General features: G+C 40.3%; 1 protein-coding gene across 6 annotated transcripts in view; it reads left to right on the plus strand.

Annotated features, from left to right (window-relative positions):
- Positions 1-17,366, plus strand: part of SYTL5 (synaptotagmin like 5) — an 81,052-nt gene that overhangs the window by 55,857 nt on the left and 7,829 nt on the right. For 3 of the 6 annotated variants that reach the window (XM_060273536.1, XM_035114675.2, XM_035114674.2), the window contains exons 8-16: positions 916-1,045; positions 2,137-2,243; positions 3,221-3,313; positions 10,866-11,044; positions 12,233-12,335; positions 13,344-13,505; positions 14,424-14,532; positions 15,569-15,704; positions 16,784-17,354. In XM_060273536.1, coding sequence (XP_060129519.1) covers positions 916-1,045; positions 2,137-2,243; positions 3,221-3,313; positions 10,866-11,044; positions 12,233-12,335; positions 13,344-13,505; positions 14,424-14,532; positions 15,569-15,704; positions 16,784-17,177 — 1,413 coding nt within the window. In that variant the 3' untranslated portion in view covers positions 17,178-17,354. Of the gene's footprint in view, positions 1-915; positions 1,046-2,136; positions 2,244-3,220; positions 3,314-10,865; positions 11,045-12,232; positions 12,336-13,343; positions 13,506-14,423; positions 14,533-15,568; positions 15,705-16,783; positions 17,355-17,366 lie in introns of those variants that run through there. The other 3 variants (XM_035114679.2, XM_060273537.1, XM_035114678.2) reach the window with 1 other exon arrangement.

Here is a 17,366-nt window from a genome sequence, read left to right on the forward strand (position 1 = left end):
CATCAGTTTACATAACATTATGTTTGCAGCAGACATAATAAAAGCTTAGGAGAAACTGGGCACATTTGCAAAAAATATTTTGCAGATGGCATTTTTTCTCTTGGCTGCTCAAATCCTGCAGACTCCCCATAGAGGCTGATATTTAACTCTGCTTACATTGCATATTGAGGGACCCAGGTGGCGATGTGGGTTAAACCACTGAGCCTAGGGCTTGCTGATCAGAAGGTCGGCGGTTCGAATCCCTGTGATGGGGTGAGCTCCCGTTGCCCGGTCCCAGCTCCTGCCAACCTAGCAGTTCGAAAGCATGTCAAAATGCAAGTAGATAAATAGGGACCACTATAGCAGGAAGGTAAATGGCGTTTCCGTGTGCTGCTCTGGTTCACCAGAAGCAGCTTAGTCATGCTGGCCACATGACCTGGAAGCTGTACGCCGGCTCCCTCGGCCAATAATGCAAGATGAGCGCGCAACCCCAGAGTCGGTCACGACTGGACCTTATGGTCAGGGGTCCCTTTACCTTTACCTTACATTACATATAGCAAAATGGTAAATATGGCAGTTGCTGACAGAATGTCTTGTTTTGCTTTAATGTGTTTACTTTTATTTTTAATTATTATATTTTGCCACTTTTATAGTTTGCAATATGTTCTGTTTCTGGGGCACATAAATTTATTTGTATTTATTAGCTCACTTAAATAAATCAGATTATTTCATCAGGATTCTTAATATGGTTAGCAGAGCAAACAAACAGATGGAAAGTAGGAGAAGTTTGCATTTTTAGCATAAAGTTGTTGGCACTGCCAACAAAGAGAACTGTTGTAGTGAGTTAAAGAACTTTCCTTTTTCATAAAGAGGGTTTGGGTTTTTTTTTTTAAAAGCATTGTATATGGAATATCTCACTTTTGTCTCTTTGGGAAGGATCCTGGATTAGAAAAAGGCACTGCTATTCCTGCAAGTGAAAGTATACCAGCAGATCTAGCAAAAAAGCATCGCAGGAAAGCATCTGGAACACCCTCTATTGCTGTTTCTAGGACATCTATGTCATCTGGTAAGCTTTTCCCTTTTCAGTGCATTCTTCATTGCTACCATTTTCTCCTTCCTGTTTTTACTTCCATTTATTCTCATTTGGAATAAGCCCCACACCCCCCCCCCCTACACACTTCTGCTTAAAACCTAAGAGGCAACCATTTCCAGGTTAGACTATTTTATCCATCTAGCCCAATATTGTCTCTTTTGACTGGCAGAGGCACTTCAGGCAGAGGTCACCTGCTGCCTGTTCCTTTTAACTGGAGATCCCAAGGACCGAATCTGCAGGTAAAAGATGTTCTGTACAATGGTACAGCCATTGTTTTATTTCTCATTGGCACATGCAAATTTGTAATCCTTGCCAGGATGCCACTGCTTCCATATGAAGAACGATCAATCCATCTGCCTCTTTTATTTATGTCTCTTATAGTTCACCATATTTCTTCTTTGGTTTATGGCCGTTTTTAATGTTTTTTTTTTTTTAAATGGCTAAGTTGCCAGAATGCTGCGGGCTCAGTTGTGTGCAGCTTGATTTTTCTCTCTCCTTTGCTTGGCTTCTGCAGAAGACGGGAGAAATGAAGCAACTGTAATGTACCAGTGGGATTCTTCTCCTAGCCCACTGCTCTGGTTCTAACCTTTTACTCTCTTTTGCTTTGGAGAAGAGTGAGGAGAGAAAATTGACATTTGTGGGGAGCTGCAGAGAAGTTTGTATACCATGATTGGGGGGGGGGGAGGGAATCAAAGGTGGTATTGGAATACAATTTACTGTATACAGTGGTGCCTCACCTTACGAATTTAATCCGTTCCGAAGGCACCTTCATGGGTCGAAAAATTCGTAAGTCAAAAAGCGCCATTGGAAACACAATTTCCCATAGGAATGCATTGGAAACGGAAAAATTCGTAAGTCGAAGCAACCCCATCTAAAAATTCGTAAGTCGAAAAAACCCTATCTAAAACCGCTGCGGTTTCCGTTCGGATGTCGAGAAATTCATAAGCGTGTGGCCATTTGCCCCATTCGTAAGTCGAAAAATTCGGTTGTTGAGTTGTTCGTAAGTCGAGGTAGCACTGTAATTTTCAAAGAATCTTCTTTTTCCTTCCCCTTCTGTTTTTCAGATCACAGCAGATCAGAGAGAGATCTCAGTGTATCCTTCTCAGAAGGCAATGAGGATAGTTTAAGCTTAAGAAGTAAATCTGTACCTGAAGCATTGGACCAGGAGTTGGTGAGTTAAAATTATGCCACAGTTTAGAACTATGCCGTTTTATGTTACAAGGGCTGAACAAAACAAAAACAGAAACCCCGGTTTCAACTGAATCCGATGGTTCACTTTAGTCCATGCTGTGACTAAATGTGTAGCAGCAGAAATAAGAACATAAGAGCTCTGCTGGATCAGGCCAAAGCCTACCTAATGCAGCCCCCTGTTCTCACAGTGGCCATCCAGGTGTTCATGGGAAGCCCATAAGCAGGTCATGAACACAACAGCACTTTTCTGTTCATGATCCTCAACAACTGGTATTCAGAGGCATAGGTGATACTGTAATCATGAATGGTGTAAGCAACCTTGGAAAGGTAGGATAGAAGTTGGGGGTGTGCACTAACCACAGGATTCAGTTTGGACCCCAATTCAGCATTTTGGATAACAGCTGGATACCTGAAGTGTGGTTATAGTAGTCATTAGGCGTAATAAACTTGTTGAATAGGAAAGCCTAAGTTACAGGAAGGGCAGGAATATTAATTGAAGGTAGATTGATATGATATAGAGAGAGTTTGGACTGATGTGGCATCCAGAATCAGGAAGTATGAAGCTAATGAGAGCAGCAATTGCCTAATGGCATTCTTTGACATGTAATTACCTGGCATAAATGCATGTTAGTGGAACTTTAAAAAATAATAATTTGCAAAACATAGTTTAAATCTGCCAGCCACTACAGGAATCTTACCTCAAATAGGCTAGAAATTCTGTAACTTTCTCATGAACAAGTTTCAGCAGTCCCTGTGGCTGAACTGTTCTCTGGAAGGGACAGGGTGATAGGGATAATAGAAAAGACAAATGCTACTCTTGCAGTGATATCCATTTGACTGAGAATCAGCAAGGGATGAGCACTACCCACCATATATGTTCTGCAGACATTGTATGTGATGAACAGCACATTTCAGAGCCAGGTGAACATGTTTATATATATTTTCTTTGTCCATTAGAGTTACCTGGATGAGACAGAGGAAGATATTGATGACATTGTGGCCTCTGGCTACTCAAAGAGACATACCAATATGACAAGTGGATTATCAACAGTAAGGTCTCCATTACTACTTACATGTAATTTCCTTGTACAACTTCTTCCTGTAGTGTGGTTGGTTGTTGATGGCCTAGTTCACGTGTCACATTAAACCATAGCTTAAAACCAACTATGGTTTAATATGAACCAGTAGAATGTGAGTGCATGCTGCTCAAAAGTTTCCACAGTGCTCTTCCTCTGTTCCTGCACCATGGCCAAAACTAACCAGAGTCTGGCTTGCTGTGTTGTCTGAACCCAGTCTCCATCAAACAAACTATGAGCAAGAACAAACTTGGGTTTGTATGGCAGAAAACAAAACATGAGCCCAGCTTTGGATAACCCAACAAGCCAGATTTTTTACTTGTTTGATCTGCATCACAAAAGGAGCAGAGGAAGAGCACTGTAGGAACTTTAGAGCAGCACACACCACCATGTTACTCATTCATATTAAATCATGGTTTGTTTTAAACTATGGTTTACTGTGACATACTGTACGTACATGTTTGAGATATGTTATATACTACTCATTCTTCTCTATTCAATACAGTACATTCGTTTTACTCTGCTTTCCTCTATCCCTCTGCCGACCATTCTTTGGAGTGTGTGTGGGAACCACAATTCAACACGAGGTCCAAATCAATAATGATTTGTAGCCTAAATCCAAAATCTGCTCAGCTTTCTCTGTTGTGTCAAATCCAAATGTCCCCGAATGGCGATTGGACTAGAATTTGAGGGGAAAGCAACTCCCTGGAGAGGCATTTAAGTGTTGTTTAGGTTGTGCATTAAAAGTATGAATGATTTAAGGCTCCAACATGTAAAATGAATCTTGGAATTCTATCAATGGACAGAACCAGGGCAGCTAGCCCAGCTTGAGAGAGAAGAATGCAGTTATTTAAAGATGACTTATTATATGAATGCAGGGATGCAGCCAGTAGCTGTTGCCAGGGAAGCCAATTACAAAGATAAGTGTGTTTTAGATAACAGATATATACTTGTTGAATTACTATAGTCTCACATATATTTTTGTAGAAAGAGGTTCAGCTCTGTATATAATATAATCATCCTGAAGAAGAAAAAGCCACTACTGTATTGCAAAAAGTGGTGATGTTTATTTCTGCAAGCCTTGTGACAATATATAATCAAGATTAAGCAAAAGTGGGTTTCTAGATTGATTTGCATAATAAGGCCAAGGGTGTGTGTGTATCATAATTCCATGGAAGAACAAAATTTGGTGGTGAATTCAGCTTCCTTAAAATTTCTGCTATTGTGTTATTGTTTTGAAAACAACATGGATAAGTTTAAAAATTTGTAGGCACTCTCTGATGAAGTCTCAGAAGTCAGGCAGGTGGCAAACTTTGATATCTTTGGCCATTCTGATTAGCAAAATTAGAATACGCTATGTATAAGCGAAATTGCGAAAATCTATACAATTTCCATAATTTATATGTGTTGCAGAGTTCTTTTGTTTTTCTTTGCAAGTAATTTAATTTCCTGAGCTCAGATTGCTAATACATTTTAATACAATGTGTAACATGTTTGGCACACATTTCAACAAAAAATGGAAAACTATACAACTCCATTGATGAAAATGGCCTGGGAGACATCCAGAATATCTGGAAAAATAAAAGTCTGCTGAATAAACTGTTTATATTGACATAGCAGGTATAAGACAAATTGGGGTAACTGGAGATGTGGATTACAGGGAAGAGAGTTCTTATTGCCTTCAGTCACAGTTCTGTGTCACGTGGGGGCTGCATATCAACTGTGGATGGGGGTCACAGAAGTAGACAGACCTCAGTGGAAACCTCTTGGCAGAAGGTGTGGAATGGGATTCCTGATGGGGGTATCAAGTTTTTCCATATCCAAGGAGGTCGAGAGTGCGCTAGAGGGTGTTCTGGGAGGAAGTTTATAGGGAATTAAAAAAAATAGTGAAATACTCATTCAAGAAAAAACCGGATATCTTCCTACTAGGCATGCTAGGGGAAGATATCAAACCACAGGATAGATGTCTGATAGGTTATGCCACAGCGGCAGCAAGATTATTAATAGCAAAAGAATGGAAATCTCAAAAGGTACCAACCAAGGAGGAATGGCAAATTAAAGTAATGTATTATTGTAATTTGGCCAAAAGATATGAGGAAGTAAAGGGAATAAAGAAAGAAGAAAAACTGGAAACTATTCATGGATTATATTAAGTGCCAGGCGGAAAAACCAAATCTATTACAGAATTGTTAAACGCTCAAATGAAAATATGGCAGAGAGAGAGAAAAAAGAGAAGAGAAAGAAACAAGACATAAAAGGAAGAAATAAGGAAATAGCATTGAAAGAATGTATAAAAAATGGTAGAAGAGTAGTAAAATAAAGGGTATGTTGTAGGAAAAGAAACCAAAAGGTGCAGATATAAACAAGAAGGAAAATTGATAAGACAGTTTAGTGAAGGTTGAGAAGAAGGGGAAGGGGTGGGGGGATGGGGGGAAATCAATTGATGTATTTTAGATGTTGATTAACTGAATGGATACATACGTGTATTTTGTTGTTTTTTGTTTTTATTTGTTGACTTTTTTGTTTCGTTTGTTTGTTTTTGTTTTTGTTGTTGTTGCTTTTTTTTGCTCTTTTTCATCTTATTTTTTTTGTAAACTTGTAGACTTTGTGTAACGATTTGTAATAACCAATAAAGTTTTTTTTTAATAAATAAAAAAAATTTAAAAAAGAGAGTGTGCTAGAGCTTGATTGCCTGGAAATATATGGCATCCTTAGTGTATTTGGTTTTATTTCTATAGTATTATGCTCCACTAATTTGAGTTTTTGGTTTAATGATGCCTCTGCTAATGACTCTGTACAATTTGGTATGCCATGGCACAGAAAGACAAGACAGACACAGTAGGAGTTCTTGAGTAATGGGGCTATACCCACATGGCAGACGGAGTTGGGAAAAGCAACAACACCCCACTGTGTCTCTTTGAGTTAAAGAATAGAGAAGTGCAAGAACTAAGGGTGCCTACTGAAAGCAACATTTTAAAAAGGGAGTTTTTAATCAACATTACAGTAGGATGGGTACTGTTTATTCAAAGCTGGGATGTGCTGATGCTATATGCTGCTCAGTATGTTGTTGTTATACATTTTATGTTATTATTAGTTGTAAAGATATTGACAACTGTATCATTCTGGTATATTTGGAGAGAGTAAGATTCCCATAATCGATTAAGGTTCAGCCTGTCTATGTTCCTCAGTGCTTTAGGCTACTTTTGGATTCTTAGCTACACCTGGAACAAAGAACACTTTTCAGCAACTTCATTGAGTGAGGAGGTTGCAACCTGTGTGCGTGTCTGATGAGATCACTTCATATGTCTATAATCTTAAGGCTGGGCAATGGTATCATACATGGGCCCCTTTTGACATTTTTTTTCTTCATCTGACTGAGAATAATGGCCAAACAAAATGTGATATAAGGGACCCATGATCAGGAGTTGATTTTCTGATTTAAAATCCCCTCCCACAAACAAAGCTCTTTACCCGGGCAAACGTACAGGCAGTAGTATTTTCCCTGTAGGAAAAATAACAGCAGTTGCCAGTGGTTGAGGGGAATAGTTACCAAAAAACGTTGTAAGGGAAAATATTTAACCCCTTCCCCTGGTGCTGTGGGTAAGCCCCATCCAGTTGCAGGGTGTGGCGGATAGTATTTTTCATTTCAATCATGGGAGATCCTGGTCATTGACCTCCAGCACATCTCCTGTTTAGCGTATGCCACCCTTTAAACCAGTGCTCCAGTTTCTGCCTGTTGTCTGAATGAAGCCCTGAAGATAAATAGTTTTGACATCCTGGCTTGAGCCCAACGTGGATTTCTCTTAGTGTCATAACGGATGACTGTTGCCAGTCATCTACAGCTGTAATATGACCAGTAATCTGCGGCTAGTTCTTTGCTATGGTGAAGCCAAGCCCCGTGGGTATTTTGCTAATCATGCCGCTCTTACTAATAATAATAATAATAATTTATTATTTATACCCCGCCCATCTGGCCGGGTTCCCCCAGCCACTCTGGGCGGCTTCCAAAAAAACAGAAATTCTAAAATACAGAAATCCATCAAACATTAAAAGCTTCCCTAAACAGTAGGAAGAAAAGATTCTGGGTATCAGGCAAGCTGTATTTAGGATTAAAACGTCAAAAGTGATGACTTAAATATAAGGCTGACCATGTCACTTGATCATTTATTTATTGTTTAAATCAAGCAAATAAAATCATAGCTGCCAAGTCTCCCATTTTTCGTGGGAAACCCCCGTATTTTAAAACCGTTTCCCACTGGCAGCCCGGATTGGAAAAAATCCCGTAAATCCCCTGGATTTCCTACCTGCCAGGGAGGCTCCATTTTGGGTCCTGGCGCTGCCCAATTTCCGGTGCCCATACAAGGGTAGCGCGGCACCAGAAGTCGCTTCTACGCATGTCCGGACATGAGTAGAAGCGACTTCCGGTGCCGCGCCGCTGCTGATCCCGCATTTTTCAGTGGGAGACTTGGCAGCTATGAATAACATGGGTTTGATCTAGACTTGCCTTCTATATATGGCAGCACTCACTTGGTCCAGGGAATGTTTTTGACCTGGGCTGTGTATACATCATACATTGAAAGCACATTATTTCCCCCAAAGAACCCTGGGAATTGTATTCTATTAGGGATGCTAAAGAAATGTAGATCTGTCCAATGTCCCAGAATTCTTTGGAGGGAAATAATGTACACAGCCCCAGTGGAGGGATCCAATGGGCTGTGTTTGCTGATTCCCAACTCAGCCTCCATTCCCCAGCACCACCTCCCACACTGTTCTAGAAGATCTCCCCCACCTTTCCAATGGTGTGGGCTGTGACACTGGGGGTGGGGGACCTGGAGTGAGAGGGAGGGATCAGCAAAAGCTGCTTCCCATCCCTAGGTTGAACAGCAGCAATGTTAACTGCACTTAAGGTAACTTCTACCTTTTTAAGCAGCTTAAAAAAGGACTAAAATACCTATGTTGATTGCTGTTTATTTGTAAATAGGTTGCCATAGACATCTCCCTTATGATAAGTAAACCCTATTATCCAAGTGTTCATCTTGTGCTGCAAGAGAGAGAGAAAATTACATTTTCTGAACATAGTTTAGGAGTATGTTCCTATTAGCAGCTTGAAGCACAGAGAGGTCATCACCCCCTGCTGTATTTCAAGCTGTCTTTGCACAGTGTTGTTCACATCAGAGAAGGAACAGGGATCTCTTCCTCTGACATGTGTGATGTTTTTGGTTTCTCCCCTCCTGCAGCTTCCCCCCCTCCCCCCAAACTCCTATTCCTGAATCTGCTGTGCTCTTCTGTGTGACGGCTGTCAGGGTATGTTCTCATTACTGCTTACTTTGCATCCAGTTTTCTTGTAAGATGGAAGCTGGTTTAAGAAAAAGCTCCTTGAACAGCCAGTATTTGTCAAGGAACTACAGGATCAATATGGGTTGTGACTAATGTCATGTGAATGTGGCCTCAAAAACTACCCTGTTTCTCATATTTTAAGACATACCCATAAAATAAGCCATAGCAGGATTTTTAAGCATTCAAGGAATATAAGCCATACCCCGAAAATAAGACATAGTGATAGGCGCAGCAGCAATGCCGGCCGCGGCAGGAGGAGGAGGGAAAAAATAAGACATCCCTTGAAAATAAGCCATAGTGTTGTTTTTTTTGAGGAAGTGCACTGGACGCAGAGTAAGAGGTAATGTGAGTATACCCTAAAATTTATTGTTATGGGAGAAAAATAACTTGCTCACTTAAGTATCAGGAGTTTTCTTTCTTGCTTCATTATCATATTTGTGGTATATTGGAATAGGACTTCTCTGTCTTCATTTTCTAAAGCTGATCCTTGAATTTCTGAATTCTTCTGGCAGCTGCTTAATGCTTTCCTCTTCACCCTTTCTACATTTCCCCCTCTTTCTTTCTTTCTTTCTTTCTTTCTTTCTTTCTTTCTTTCTTTCTTTCTTTCTTTCTTTCTTTCTTTCCTCTCACCTTTCCCTGCCTCCTTTCCCCCTTTTTCTTTCTCTTAAAGAATTCTCCTTCAAGTCCTGACAGGAAATGGACCTATTTAAATGTTCCAGAAGCAGATGGTGACACTGTAAGTTACCTCATTTTTCTGAGAAACTCAAAAGTCTCCTATTTGTTTTGTGCTGCTCTTTCTGTTTTCATAGTTAGCTTAAATAACTAAAAATATTTTTGATAATTGATACTAATTGCTTCATTAATTCAAAGAAACAAATCCCCTTACCCTCACATATGATGTGCGTGGTCGCATAACTTATTTTTTTAAAAAAGAAAATTGATATTTGTTTTATATATTCAGTGGATTTTAAGACAGAGGGCAGGGGGACATACTGGGGGAGGGGGACGAAAATAATAATAGGCTTTGGGGGCAAAAGCTACCTTTAAAATGGGGAATCTTTCAGTAGGTTTCAACTGCTGCTCATAACTAGAGTGAGCACTCAGTTTTTCATGTTGCATTAATATAACTACCAACCTAGCAGTTTGAAAGCATACCGGTGCAAGTATATAAATAGGTACCGCTGTGGTGGGAAGGTAAATGGCGTTTACGTGTGCTCTGGTTGCCTTCCATTGCACCAGAAGAGGTTTAGTCATGCTGCTCACATGACCCGGAAAGCTGTCTGCGGACAAACGCCAGCTCCCTCAGCCTGAAAGCAAGTTGAGCACATAACCCCAGAGTCACCTTTGACTGGACTTAACCCTCTAGGGGTCCTTTACCTTTTACCTTTCATATTGCATTAATATATGAGTGGAAAGAAGTTGTCTGTCGTCTCCCTCCTGTCATGCTCAAATCACAAACATAAACTAAATTCTTGAAGACCCGGAACTGAGTACTCCATGAATAACAGTTCATATGCTTGCTAGTTTTTCCTTATGGAGTGGTCTTAAGACTTGCAGCAAAATGGGTGAGGTAACAGCTGAATCGGCACTTTTCAGTGAGAGCTGGCATGTCCAAGTAATTTGCATCAACACAGAAGGATCCCATGCTGCAGGTCAGGTATATTTGAATGGAATAAAAATCTGAACTGGCCCTGAGGCCACTGGTTTAATTCACTTTTGAACTTCTTGTGTAGTAAAGTGAGGACTAAGGAGCTCTCCACTCATCCATGAGTTCACAGGGTGACCTTGGGCCACAACCTCAGCCCAACCTACCCTACAGCGTGGTTGTGAGGATAGAAGGGAGCATTTAGAAGAACTGTGTAAGCCCCTTTGAGGTTCTTGAAGGAAAGACAGGATATATATGTATCAAATAACACTTGAGTAGCTGTTTTCCCAACAATCCTAGTTATATTGGAAAGAAAATAGATTGCCTATATTGAAATGCATTATAAACGTAGAGCACAATGCTGTTTACCATGTAAGTCACTCTGTAGTAAGATGCCTAATTTGATTATTCTAGTTCTTCTTAGTCAGATCTTCCATGAATATAGGAGAGAAGCAATTTTTGCAGAATGAGTACCGTTTAAGATATGGCTTTTAAAGATGTGACTCAGCCTGATGGACTATTTCTCTCTCGCCTCTTTTTTCAGACCAGCATCAATAGTATGACAAGTGTGTATAGTGAAACGGGGGACTATGGCAACGTGAAGATCAGTGGTGAAATTTGTCTCCAAATTAACTACAGCTATAAAACAGGAGCCCTCAACATCCTGGTAAAAAAATGCAAGAACTTGGCCATAGCAGATGAAAAGAAGCAAAAAACAGATCCGTAAGCAAAGAACCTTTTACATACCGTAGTCTTGTTATTCAGTCATATTTGCTTGTGAGAGTAAGAAAACATAATACCCAGTTGCTTAGGATGGCCACCTGGCAAGGGCGGCACCCAGTAGTCTCGCACAGGTTCTCAGTGTTTTGCAGAAGGTGAGAAAAGCAGGACGTCTCACTTTTATCTTATCCAAACCTCAGTGCATCTGATATACTGATACTGGGAGACTGATGTAAGAGAGGTGGGGAGGTGAGCTGCAAACTGGAGAAGATAAGAAGCAGTGGTCTCTCCTAGTCTAACATTCTCAAATCTGCAGTCAAAGTGAAACAAGGCTCTGGCCGAGTTCATATGAACTGGGAAGCCATAATTTCCCACTACCTGAATGAACCGTGGTGAATGTTGTACATGCACTCTCCCCCCCCCCCAACATCCATGAGGAATTTAGAAACATGTGTTTCTGCTTTTCAGCTAGCACTTGTCTACAATAATCAACTTTTGGGAGCTGTGGTTCGTTTAAATTATGGTTAGCCAGGATATGAAGAAAGGATGAAGTCGTTTGCAATTTCCATGGCATTTAAGATCAGTTGGGAGTTTAGGGCGTAGTACTAACCAGTGCTTTTTTTCGGGGGGGACACAGGGATATGCATACCCCTAAACATTTTGTGAATCCGATGGTGGCTTCCTTTCCTTTCCTGGTGATTTTCTTCAGTCAAAATGAGAGTACCCCTATACATTTTTTTGGGGGGGGAAGCACTGGTGCTAACTGAGTGGGGTGGGATATAACTGTATTTGAGCTGTACCATTCAGACTGCAGGTGGGGACTCTTGAGGCTGCTTGTTACTCCACATATCCATCCGTATGTAAAATTGGCATGTCAGGGAGCAGAGTAGCCTAAAACGCTTCTTGAGATGCTCATTTTCTGCATGCAAGATTTATTTTGTTTTCAGTAGGGAGGAATATTCAGTCATGTGAGCCATCACTTTCAGTCAGAAGTACTTACTATCCCAATGAGAGCTAGGTCGAAATTGTTATGCATGAGTGGGTGAATAAACATGCATACCTTTCTCATGCATCACAAGCCACTTGGCTTTTGGTTTGAAATTACAGTCATGCTGTAAGAGTTTCTTGTCAGTGTGTGTAGCATTATAGCGTTTACTGGATTCTGTTAATGATTTACTTCCCAATCTACAGCTATGTCAAAGCATACTTGTTGCCGGACAAGTCTCGTCAAAGCAAACGGAAGACAAAAATTAAAAGCAATAGCACTAATCCTGAGTTCAATGAAACACTGAAGGTGAGAACTGAGAGCCTCTGAAAATCTCCATGTTCCCTTTGTGATCATGTGATGGATTGGATACTTTGAGTAGCAATGAAAATTGTTTTTGTTTTGAGTTAAAACAGTTCCCTTAGGGGTTTTGTGAGAAGAGTAGTGGAACTTTTAGAAAGGGATTTTCTCTTCTTATTTATGTATTTATTTATTTAAAAAATTATGTATATACCACCTTATAATAATAATATGACACTGTCGTATTTTTACATGTCTGACAGTGCACTGTCAAACATGGAGAAGTTTCTCAATTCTTTCCCCGCAAAATTTGCAATGGGTGTTTTGGATTGATGCTAAGTCAAAAATCTAGCATGGAAGTTAAGAGCAGAAGTTCAATTTCCTAGCATATTTATTTGTGGCACTTTTATGAATAAGTATATTGCTCTTCCTGATTGTTTTTTGGCTAGATCATGCCTGCTGTTGGTTGCTTTCTAATCACATAACTCCCCAGAGTCTCCTGGTGTCCTCTGATATCTTCAGACTTTTGTTTAAAGAAAAAAGTCTGGTTTCATGATCTGAAGAAATCATGAAAATGCGAAGCCAGTGCAGAAGTTAAAGTAGCTAGATTTCTAGAGAGTTCAGTAGTATCTGTCAATTCTTATTCCTTTTTAAAATAGTGGACAAAGGGGAAAGGTTAATTGTTTCCAGCATCTATATTCCTTGCTATATATGAAAAAAAAGTTGAAAGGGGTATTTTAAGAAGCTTTATCAGTGGTGGTTACTGTTTGATAATGAAATAATACAATAAATAATACAAACTGGCAGTAGCAAGAAAAAAAGGCTTGTAAGAGAACAATTGCATTTTATACTGTAGATCTCTCCCTAATAAGAACTTCCTCCGATTGATTTGGTCTACCCCAGCAGAGGGGCTTTTTCATTTGCTGAAATAAACTGCTGGTGCCTTCCTGAATTTAAAACTCTTAAGGGTTCTGTTACACTCCTGTAATCTTCTTTTGGCCTCTTGTCACTCTTTAGTATGTCATCAGCCATACACAGCTTGAGACTCGGACCTTGCAGCTTTCTGTCTGGCATTATGACAGATTTGGGCATAACAGCTTTCTAGGAGAAGTGGAGATACCCTTGGACTCCTGGAACTTTGAACATCAAGCTGATGAATGGTTCATGCTTCAGCCCAAGGTGAGGAATGCCAATTGGTTTAAATTGAAGATGGTTATCTGAGCGTCTAGATTTCATGCAACGAAAGGTGCTTTATGAATCACAGCTCGGGCTTACCTCCTCAGTGGAAACCAATTTCTTGGAAACAGCAGGCCATGGAAATTAAGGACCTGAAATCTTGGCAATAGAGGCTCATTCTCTTTATCTATTGCTTTGTAAGAAGATAAGAAAAATATTGCTGGGTGAGACGAAAGGACCCTCTAGACCAGCACCTGTTTCCTACAGTGGCCAACCAGATGTGCTCAGAAAGCCCACAAGCAATAGCACTCTGATCCTAGAGGTGGAATCTAGCCTTCATTGCTAAGTGATTGATAGACATGGAAGATAAGGCTAACTCTTGAGATAGCTAAATTGGAGGGCACCATTGCACTCTGTAGCAGTAAAGCGTATAGTTTAATTATGTGCTGTGTAAAGAAGTATTCCATTTTCGTCTGTCCTGAATCTTCAACCATTCAACTTCACTTAATGACCTCAAGCCCTGTTATTATGAAAGATTGTGGGGAAGTCCCTTCCCCCAACTTTCTTTGCAGCATGCAGTTTTACACACTTCTCATGCATGGAACTAGCCACCATCAGAGACAACTTAGACCTACCTAATAAGGTTTCAGTTGTTGCAAGGAGCTATGTGAGCCATGCTATCACTGCAAGTTTGAGCCCAGACTTCATGAGCTAACTTTTTCTGCAGCATTTCCAGAACAATTTGTCCTTGTCTCAGTAGTTTAATGGGTCCCTGGTTATTTAGACCTGACCAACTCTGTATTAGGTTCAGGAAGTATTACTTTCCTCTATTTTCATGTACTTTCTTCTGCTTACCATGCACATGTAACACAAACAGCGAAGGAACATTCCAATTACTTCTGTTTTGCTTCACCTTTTCAGATGGAAGTTGTTGCTGATACAGGTCTTCAGTACAAAGGAGAGTTGATAGTTGTCTTACGGTACATCCCCCCTGAGAGGAATTTAACACTTCCCCTAGGAGAAATTCAAGGTAAATATAGATGGGAGCATCCAGCGTTCTCTGGATTTGAAATTTGTCATCTTGTGCAGGCATAAAACTGCTAGGCTGTAGAATATTGGAATTACATACTGTTCAATTACTTACCAATCTCAGAAGGAATTTCTAGCTACGTGTTTTTAATTTTCTTAAGTACAGTACTCAGCCCCAACAATAAACCTTGGGGAGCAAGTAGGATGTGTCAGTTTTCCTAAACGAGTCTAACCTGATCGTTAGCTGTCAAATCCTCAGCCTTTTGTTACAATTTGATTTTTGGCTCTTCTTGGCTAAGGAGGCTTAGCATTTTCATTGTACAGTACACAGAATACTAGACACATGCTAAACATATCTGTAGGAGACAGGTATCACCTTTTCTATAAAGGGGCAAAATAAGCATTTCTTCGTTTGTTTGTTTTTACATGATCTGCTTCTATATTCGTGCAGTCAAGAGGTGCAACTCACAGTATTATATCCTGATTTTGCTCCAGGCCTATTAACTGAAGAATAATCTGTCATGCAGTTTGGTCAGGGCAGAGATCTAGTGCTCTTGATTATCTTTGTCCATCCCTTTGTTATCAACCCTTTAAATGTGAGATATCACACTTGTGGACACATTTACCTTGCCAATGACATCTGCTAATTTACTTTAATAGAAGCTAAATATGACTACTTGGCTTATTTGATAAACTGCATCATATTTCTCTAGGCATGTTTGGGCCTGTAGGTCTTTTTATTCAGATTTATGACCTAATGCAGGAGATGGAGGGATGAACAAAGATTTGTCTTGGGGCTAATGCTGAGAGATGAGTTATTCGAGTTAAGTAAGACTTTTAGATGAGAAATATGAATGCATGGTGTGCAGGTTTTCTGATTAGGGAGGCTAATATGGTTGTTTGGGTGAGCCATAGGGATAAGTGTGAAGTTTCTAATTTGGGATGGCAGTGGGTTATCTAAAATACTGAAGGGTTTATACACATGTTCTTTAAGCTGGGTGAAGAGGTTTTACCCCATTGGTTTATTTTTAATATAGGAAAGAAGAACTCTAAGAAGGAAAAGAAGGCAAACCCACAAGTGCCACCAGGAGGCATATTAGAAGTTGTCATCAAGGAAGCCAAGAACTTAACAGCTGTGAAGTCAGGAGGCACTTCTGACACGTTTGTGAAAGGGTATTTCCACCCCTCTCCTTAGCATGTCTGTGGATGTTGGATGTTTCTGAACATTTTTATTCAATAATATACTTTTAATTTCTGTGTGTGGAATAAACACAAGTCTTCCTCCTTGTCGTCCTTCCTGCAGCTTTTCGATATTTTACGTAGATAAATCATTGAGTGGTCACACCATACATTGGGGAAACACCATTGTGACTAACTCTCTGAATAATTTGGGGTGGGGCTGATGTCATACTTCCATTTGCAGTGGATGATATGGTGGTACAAAATGGGTATTTGGAGGAACCCACTGCTTACTTCATATGTGAATTCTGCATTTGTTCTTACCCTCTGCTTCCTGTTCAATTACCAATGACTGATGCTGATTTCCCATTGTTTTATCCCCTGGTGTTGCCTTGACTTCTTCCCAAACCTCTACTAATGAGTATGGTTTTATTAATGTTGCATATTTTTCATAAAAGCTCAGCAATTTCACAATATCCTTTTTATTGTCACTTGGGCTAGATACCCTGGATGGTATTTAACTAACTTTTATTCTGAGCAGACCCATTGAAGCTAATAGATCTGACTTGAATCATATTAATTGATTTCATTGCATCTACTCTGAGTAAAACTTAGTTGACTACTACCCAAAGGTAAGTCCTGACTTCATGTCTACACAAGGGAAAGAGGATGGGGGTGGAGGAGGAAAAAAGAATGCTCAGGAACCAGAACCCAAAGCTAGTGTCATTAAAACCTGGTCATTTAAATTACAGTGGAACCTCGTGTTATGTACCGCCCTCCTTGCGAACGCTTCAGGTTACGACCTCTGCTAACCCAGAAGTAGATGCTCCCAGTTGCAAACTTTGCCCTAGGATGCAGGCGGAAGCTGCGCACCAGCAACGTGGCAGGCGCCATTAGCGAAAACGCGCCTCATGTTACGAGTGGTTTCGGCTTAAGAACAGACCTCCGGAACGAATTAAGTTCGTAACCGGAGGTACCATTGTAGTGATTCTCTCTTCTCATTTAGATTGCTTGTGTCATGAAAACCAAACCCATAATGTGTTACTGCTGTCTAACTCTTTTCCCTCCCTTAGGTATCTGCTTCCTGACAACAACAAGGCATCTAAGCACAAAACCCAAGTAATAAAAAAGACTGTGAATCCCCACTGGAACCATACTTTCACATTTAGTGGCTTGAATCCTAGAGATATACAGAATGTCTGCGTAGAGCTCACTGTCTGGGACAAAGAGTCCCTTGCCAGTAATATCTTCCTGGGAGGCGTTCGCCTGAGTCGTGGAGGAGGTAAGAGTAGTGATTTGATTAGACAGGCAACATCTCTTGCTTCCTTTTGGTGGGTGGGGAACTATTTGGAGAGAAGTCAAATGGGCATGGAGGAATCAACAGGTTTTTGTCACGTTTTCATTTCTAGTGTGCATCAGCCTCCCCCTCCCCAAGAACTCTGCTTGGCCTTCTCTTCCAACCTTTAAGTGGACTTAAAGACTTTATCCCACCAGGCTTACTGATTCTATTACAGGGCCCAAGAATAATTTAATATACTATTTTTTAAAATGTTGCAGTGCTTAGGGGCACCCCAAAAATGGAGGTCAACCCATTCCCCCCTAGTTGTCCAGTGCTTTACATTTTAGCTATTTGAACCACTGCCCTAAATTTAAATA

Source organism: Zootoca vivipara, chromosome 4 (assembly GCF_963506605.1).
Source record: "Zootoca vivipara chromosome 4, rZooViv1.1, whole genome shotgun sequence".
Lineage (NCBI taxonomy): Eukaryota > Metazoa > Chordata > Lepidosauria > Squamata > Lacertidae > Zootoca > Zootoca vivipara.